Raw genomic sequence first — 7893 nt, forward strand, 5'->3', positions numbered from 1 at the left:
CGTGTACTCTTTGTTTGTACCTAAATGTGCATTTTACCAAAAATATATGTAGACCATTAGGAAACATGTGTCACGTCATTTTTTAATAGCGAAAAGGGGCACTTTCTCCTTGTTTGAAGAAAACCAGATTTCTGGTGCAAAGCAAGTAAAATTTCAATTGCAGGCATTCAGTTCTTACTAACAAATTTTTGAGCAATACTACAAAATGAGGGCACAGACATATGTTGCAAGTTTGCTCATGTGTACTGTGGCATCTGTGTCCAGAATCCCGTGAGACTGACTGGCTTAGTGGAACAGATGGCAAAGGTTCATACCAGGTCAAAGGCTGGAATCTAAAGAGACAGCAGTTTGTTGCACTACTCTGGAAACGATTCCTCTATGCCCGACGCTCCAGGAAAGGCTTCTTTGCTCAGGTATACTGATGCTATTTTAATACACACCTACTGTAAATAACAGGATTGTGATAGCAATCTTGTGTCTCTTTGAATGAAGCAACAGTTCCGAGGTGCATCCATTTTCATGCCTGTTCATTATAATAAATCTCATAATGTTGTTTTTCAGATTGTTCTTCCGGCGGTGTTTGTGTGTATTGCCCTGGTGTTCAGTCTGATTGTTCCTCCATTTGGAAAGTACCCAAGTCTGGCTCTGGATCCCAGCATGTATGGAGAACAGTTTACCTTCATCAGGTGAGATATCATTCTTCTGTCCAGAAACACGGCATTTTCCTTTTTTTCAAGACAAAAAAAACGAACAAGAACATGTTGTAAATAAATGTGTTATTTCCATCTTCAGTCTTGTGTAATCATAGCAGGTTTTACTGATTGTTAGATATCATAAGTTTGTGATGATTTCTTTGTGTATTTCCACTTTTAGACAGAAAATAAATGACATGTATTATTGAAGTTTATTTTATTTAATAATATTTGTATTATTAAATGCAATGGATTTTCTGTGTGTTTGTAGTAATGACTTACCTGAGGACCCACACATCAACAAACTACTTGGAGCCCTGACAGAAAACTCAGGATTTGGAACACGCTGTATGGAAGGAAAACCTATACCGTGAGTTTTAAGTAGAAAAGTCAACATACATTCATGAAAATAAAAACATGTAGATCTACAGGCACTTTTAAGAAAAATATGGTAGTTACACATGAGCATAAAATGGATAATTGACGTTAGATATGTCTATCTCTGTGCTCCAGGGACACTCCCTGTACAGCACTTGAGGATGAGTGGTCTGTCCCACAAGTCTCTCAAACTGTGAAGGACATGTTCAACAAAGGGAACTGGTCCATGGAGAATCCCTCTCCCTTGTGTGAGTGCAGCTGTGAAGGACGCAAGAGGATGCTCCCGGAGTGTCCAGCTGGTGCTGGGGGGCTTCCACCACCACAGGTTGGTGACACCAACCAATTAGAGTGACCAAAAGTCAATATTGTAATGACCTTACAGTAAGGTCACTCTCTTCACTTTTCTCTCTTACAACACACAAATACAATTCAACTGATGATGATCCACAAAAATAAAACAAAAGCTAAATGTTTTGTCTATCTTGTGTGTCCAGAGGAAAATCAGTGACAAAGATACTCTTCAGAATTTGACCGGCAGAAACGTCTCAGACTATCTGGTGAAAACCTACGCTCAAATCATTGGCAAGAGGTAACACTCCTCTTACACATTTTGTTGAAACTCTTCCTGTATATATTTTTGATAATTCTTGCTGCATTGTATTATTTCTCAGGGGTGCGTTAAGTATTGAATAATTTTTTGTTCTTCTCTTAACAGCCTGAAGAACAAGATTTGGGTCAATGAGTTCAGGTACGTTAACAGACATGACCCATCTTATGCTTATCTGTCAATAATATTGACCTGAGTGCTTCTCTGCCGTGCCCTTCGCTGATCTTAAAACGACTGCGCTCCATACAGATACGGTGGATTCTCGCTGGGCGCCAGGAGCTCTCACTTTCAGTCCCATACTGATGAAATCGATGATGCAATCTCTCAGCTGAGGAGACGCTTCCATCTGGAGAGAGTAAGAGATTTTATGATTATTTTCCATGCTGCACTAAACATGCAGAAGAAAAGCTTTGTTGGTTTTAGTCGGTCAGATTAAGACACAAACTGCTGGATACAGCAACTCATTTTCTACATTTGAATGTTTTTATGATTACAGCTGTAGTGGAAATAGATATGTTATTGCACAGTGTCAGTTTACCTGTTTGCTAAAGAAGACTCTCTCCCACTCCCACCCTCTTTCTCTGTCTGGCTCGCCCATCCTCCAGGGAACTGCAGCAGATCGTTTCTTTCACAGTCTCTCCAGTTTTATCCAAGGATTGGACACCAAGAATAACGTCAAGGTTAGCACTGGCACACACGCACACACACACTAGTTATACAACAGCACGTGTCTCCGTAGGTTCATGTCAAGCTTTTCTCTTCCGCGATGCCGCTGTTACACCCCTGTGTCTCACTCACTCTATTCATATTGGGTAATTTGACTGCGTCATTAAACATGCGACTCCACACTGACACATTTCTTGCGCTTTTACTTTTTTCTTTCATAAAACCTAACTACACACTATGTATTTCTCTTCATTTGTATCAACTTGTCTTTGTTGAGGACAACGTTAATGACAAACCTTATTTTTGAATATCACATCTTCACTTTTTAGGCTTGTAGGTTATGCTTTTATCCTGCTCTACAAAGCTTAAATTGCTCAATTCTAACACAAAAACAAGAAGTAATCAAAAATGAATGAAAAGATCAAAACCTAAGTTCTTTGGAAATATTCCTGTGAATTCAGAAAAGAAAGAACTATAGAGGTACACATATATTTATCCACTCTCTTGCAGACTTATGGCTCTAATTTACTTCCAGGCTGCTTTGTATGTCCTCTGAGGTTACAGAAACTAAAATACCTCTCTGTCTCCAGATCTGGTTCAACAACAAGGGCTGGCACAGCATCGGTTCTTTCCTCAATGTGATGAACAATGGCATCCTACGGGCAAATCTGCAAGCCGGCAAAGACCCCTCAAAGTTTGGCATCACTGCCCACAATCACCCGCTCAACCTCACCAAGGAGCAGCTGTCACAAGTCGCATTGTGAGTGTTACTGTTAATGCATTAAAAAAATGTATAACACCTCTTAACTAGGAGACATATACCTATACCTCACTTGTCATTGTTACTACTTACATCGCTCGGTTCTCTCTTTCTCTCTCTCCCCAGGATGACGACATCAGTAGATGTACTAGTTTCCATCTGTGTGATCTTCGCCATGTCCTTCGTCCCTGCCAGCTTTGTGGTCTTCCTCATCCAGGAGAGAGTGAACAAGGCCAAACACATGCAGTTCATCAGTGGAGTGCAGCCTCTCCTCTACTGGCTGGCCAACTTCGTTTGGGATATGGTGAGACACTTAGAGCTGGACCATCGGCCTCAGTAGCTCCTCTCCAAACTGTATTAAAAATACCTAAAAGTCCAAAGTTATCAGGACACAGTGCAATTATTGTCTTTGCATAATCTTCATAGATATGAAGCATGATAAATCATACTAAAGCCTCCCCCTCCCCCCTTCTCTTCCTTTCTTGCAGTGTAACTACATCGTCCCAGCCACACTGGTCATTATTATCTTTGTGTGTTTCCAACAAGACGCCTACGTCTCCTCCACCAATCTGCCCGTGCTGGCCTTGCTGCTGCTGCTCTACGGGTAAGGTTAACACACACTCAATCTGTTTGGCTCTTGCTTTCATTATTTTCTCTACTGCTCTAACCTCTTCTCATCTGAAATGATCTCCTTCGCAGATGGTCCATCACCCCTCTGATGTACCCCGCCTCGTTCTTCTTTAAGATCCCCAGCACGGCCTACGTGGTTCTGACCAGCGTTAACATACTGATAGGAATCAACGGCAGCGTCTCCACATTTGTACTGGAGCTGTTTGGAAGCAATGTAAATAATGTCTCTAAGTCATTTTGAGTTGAGTGAGAGTAGCAGTAGATTGATTGTTGATTCAAAAATGGGTAGAAAGAGAGGTTTTTGAATGCAAGTTAAGAAATGATTGGGATTGGGCGTTTTACCCCTCATGATATTAACTGTGAATATTGACTTCATTCCTGTTTTAGGAAATTGGTGGTATCAACGACATCCTGAAGAACGTGTTCCTCATCTTCCCTCACTTTTGTCTGGGCAGAGGACTGATTGACATGGTGAAGAATCAGGCAATGGCTGATGCTTTGGAGAGATTTGGTAATTACAGCAGACCTCTTTTACCTACTAACGCAAGTATATCCTAATTTGTTTTGACAAGGGAAGTAAAGACACATTTTCTAAATGTCTTTAAATGTCTCTGGTTCTGTCTTTGTAGGTGAAAACCGGTTCCGCTCCCCTCTGGCCTGGGACATGGTGGGAAAGAACCTGTTTGCAATGGCTATAGAGGGCGTGATCTTCTTCTCCATCACCGTCCTCATCCAGTACCACTTCTGCTTCAAGTCCAGGTGGGTGAAACCTTTGATCACCTCTCCAAAGTTATAACACAGTATCCATAACTAAGTTGTAACTCAAAACAGTTGGGGGATTTAGATTTTAATTCCACTAAAGCATGTCCTCGAAGTCTAACTTGAATGTGACCTCTCCTCCCTCTGTGACCTTCCAGGTCATCCACCAGTCACCTGAAGCCTATTGGAGAAGAAGATGAGGACGTGGCCAGAGAGCGACAGAGGATCCTGAGCGGAGGAGGTCAGTCAGACATCCTGGAGCTCAGACAGCTCACCAAGATTTACAAGCGGAAACAGAAGCCGGCAGTGGACCGGCTGTGCGTCGGCATCCCCCCTGGAGAGGTACAATACAGACAACATACACCTGTACCACATGTACCACCAGTAAAAGACAGGCTTTCTTTAGTACAGATAAACAATTTGGGCATTGTTAAAATAATTTTTGTTTTTGATTGTACAGTGAATGTGCAATATATAATTTTAAATTAAACATAATGTTGCCTGATGTTGACGTGTCTCTCTCTTCATGCAGTGTTTTGGTTTGCTGGGGGTGAATGGGGCAGGGAAAACCAGCACCTTTAAAATGCTGACTGGAGACTCTGTGGTCACTGGTGGAGAGGCCTACCTGGCTGGCAAGAGGTGAGATCATCATACCTCAAAATAAACGATACTTATATTCTTAAACAGCCTGCCTGACTGGCATGAAGTAGTAGTCACAATAATGCATTCTTAGCATCAATGATGTTATTAAAGAAATAAAATAAAATATTGATATGAAATAAATGTTGAATAAAAAAAAGCCTGTCTTACTCCTGTTGAGATAATGACTTGAAGCCAATTCCGCAAACAACCCGATTTGAACTGGAAATAAAGTCAGCTCATTATAGGTGCTTCTTTTGTGAGACTACACTCAATGAAATTGTTTTCAAATATATATTTTTTTCTTTCTATAAAACTTAATTATACTCTTTTTCATGTATTTATCCCACTCTAGTGTAAATACAGAGATAGATGAGGTTCATCAGAACATGGGCTACTGTCCTCAGTTTGATGCCATCAACGACCTGCTGACTGGCAGAGAACACCTCGAGTTTTATGCCATCCTGAGAGGGGTGCCGGAGAAGGAAGTCTGTGAGGTCAGCAACAAACAACCACATGAACACACATACATGTCCCTATTGGATTTACTATGAAAATATTGTATTAGACTTTTTATTGTGTTGGTCTCCTATATGTAAATATAATTCTACTTTTGAGGTCTTGTTTTACTATTTTTGTTGTCCATTGAGGGACTATATGGGATATTGGCCTTGGCAATTATACAAACAGACTCAATCTCATTTATCAGTCATTATGGTTCCAGAAAAAGGATGGCTGACACTCATGAAAACTTTATCCTGTCCACTAGGTGGCAGAGTGGGGCATCCGGAAGCTGGGCTTGGTCAAATATGTTGACAAGTCAGCGGGCAGCTACAGTGGAGGAAACATGAGGAAACTGTCTACTGCCATCGCTCTCATAGGAGGACCGCCTGTAGTCTTTCTGGTCAGTGGAACACGTTCAAACATACACAAATATTTCTGAATTAACTTGCGTAAAGCAGGGCAGTGGGGTGACCCAAAAGTTCCTGAAGACAGCGGATTGTGTGTTCAGATGTACATTGTGGCAGAAGCTGAGTGTCTGTTGTTTCCTTTACACAGGATGAACCAACAACAGGCATGGACCCGAAGGCACGTCGTGCTCTGTGGAACGCAATCCTGAGCATCATCAAAGAGGGACGATCTGTAGTCCTGACTTCTCACAGGTTAGACTGGGCATCAGAATTACATCTCTCTCTCTCTCTATATATATATATATATATATATATATATATATATATATACACGTGTGTGTGTGTGTGTGTGTGTGTGTGTGTGTGTGTGTAACAACAGGCCATGAACTATTTGCAAAACATGACTAACCTCATTCTGGTGTGTTTTTTTTGCAGCATGGAGGAGTGTGAGGCACTTTGCACCAGAATGGCCATCATGGTCAATGGCAGGTTCCGCTGTTTGGGCAGTGTGCAACATCTCAAAAACAGGTGGGAATACACACCAGAATGGCATTTCACATGCTCATACACAAGTTTTTTTTAGATTCTCACTTAAACAATTCAGTTGAATGAAATGTGCTTCATCGTGTTCCTGTCAGGTTTGGGGATGGCTACACTATCATCCTGCGGGTGGCTGGCCCAGACCCAGACCTTCGGCCGGTTATGGAGTTCATCGAGCATGAGCTGCCTGGCAGCACACTGAAGGAGAAACACCGCAACATGCTGCAGTACCAGCTGCCCACCTCCCTCACCTCCCTCGCCCGCATTTTCTCCCTGCTCTCTACGAACAAGGAGGCGCTCAGCATAGAGGACTATTCCGTCTCTCAGACAACTCTAGACCAAGTAAGCAAGTGCACCCGAGGCTCTGACTAAAACTAGATTGTGACTTTAATTTAGGTGAAGTCTAATTCCTTCTTCTCCTTCTTCTTTTCCCTCCTACAGGTGTTTGTAAATTTTGCCAAGGACCAAAGTGATGAGGACCATTTGAAAGACCTCCATCTGAACAAGCGGGACGCTGTGGTAGTGGACATTTCCCAGGTAAACTCTTTCCTCACGGAAAGCAAGACGAGGGAGAGCTGCGTCTGATTCCACAACATACTACCAGTGGGAGTTGCTATGCTTCACCCCTCTACCCCAAACCAGGAAATATGGACCACTAACCTGCGGGGGAGACAGACTATGTTCATTTTTTATTAGTTCTATTTTTTAGTCTTTTTTAATTGTTATCATTTCTCAGTGAACCTGCACTTCAGCGCACAGCCTCTTGAGACTGCAGGTATTGTGACAGACACTGAAACAATGAAAACTCAATGCAAATCAATGCAAGAAATATATATAAATATATTTAAGATGAGAAGATATTCCTGTGAGGGTTGGAGACCGGTGCTTCTCCTTCACTATAAAGAAAGAAGACTCTTGACACTTGAAGTGATGGCAGGATGATAATTCTGCGTTAGACTGGAAAGCTTGTAGCCCTGCTACTCACGCAATGGATGCAGCATCAGGGACAAAGGAAATATCTCTAGTTTTTAATCCCTGTTCCTAAAAGTAGTTAGCAGTAGTCAGTGGGTCTGTGTATGTGCTACTCTGTATCACGACAGCGTAACGAAGATCTAATCATTCACTGCCAACAGCTAAAAGACAGACTGACTACTTTTTTTATTCGGGGTCAAACCTCTCAATCTGTCTTCGTTACCAAGCGCAGTTGTTTTATAATGTTGAATGGTGAAAAGGCATTTACAATCCAATTGATTTCAGTCATAAACATGCAATCATGCAACATATTAATTATAACTAATTAGATTTTTTTTT

The 7893-nt window shown here is 41.7% G+C and overlaps 1 protein-coding gene across 3 annotated transcripts in view; it reads left to right on the forward strand.

Annotated features, from left to right (window-relative positions):
• LOC123970311 (phospholipid-transporting ATPase ABCA1-like) overlaps positions 1-7883 on the forward strand; it is a 39702-nt gene extending 31819 nt beyond the window's left edge. For all 3 annotated transcript variants that reach the window (XM_046048298.1, XM_046048299.1, XM_046048300.1), the window contains 22 exons: positions 265-413; positions 562-686; positions 964-1062; positions 1206-1395; positions 1565-1659; positions 1786-1818; positions 1927-2032; positions 2283-2357; positions 2934-3103; positions 3230-3407; positions 3592-3707; positions 3803-3947; positions 4121-4244; positions 4363-4492; positions 4651-4834; positions 5025-5131; positions 5487-5628; positions 5901-6035; positions 6191-6294; positions 6478-6570; positions 6681-6924; positions 7024-7883. In XM_046048298.1, the coding sequence (XP_045904254.1) occupies positions 265-413; positions 562-686; positions 964-1062; positions 1206-1395; positions 1565-1659; positions 1786-1818; positions 1927-2032; positions 2283-2357; positions 2934-3103; positions 3230-3407; positions 3592-3707; positions 3803-3947; positions 4121-4244; positions 4363-4492; positions 4651-4834; positions 5025-5131; positions 5487-5628; positions 5901-6035; positions 6191-6294; positions 6478-6570; positions 6681-6924; positions 7024-7167 (2888 nt within the window). In that variant the 3' untranslated portion in view covers positions 7168-7883. The remainder of the gene's footprint in view (positions 1-264; positions 414-561; positions 687-963; positions 1063-1205; positions 1396-1564; positions 1660-1785; positions 1819-1926; positions 2033-2282; positions 2358-2933; positions 3104-3229; positions 3408-3591; positions 3708-3802; positions 3948-4120; positions 4245-4362; positions 4493-4650; positions 4835-5024; positions 5132-5486; positions 5629-5900; positions 6036-6190; positions 6295-6477; positions 6571-6680; positions 6925-7023) is intronic.
• The last annotated feature ends 10 nt before the right edge of the window (positions 7884-7893 follow it).

The sequence above is a fragment of the Micropterus dolomieu genome, linkage group LG04, assembly GCF_021292245.1.
Source record: "Micropterus dolomieu isolate WLL.071019.BEF.003 ecotype Adirondacks linkage group LG04, ASM2129224v1, whole genome shotgun sequence".
In the NCBI taxonomy this organism is placed as follows: domain Eukaryota; kingdom Metazoa; phylum Chordata; class Actinopteri; order Centrarchiformes; family Centrarchidae; genus Micropterus; species Micropterus dolomieu.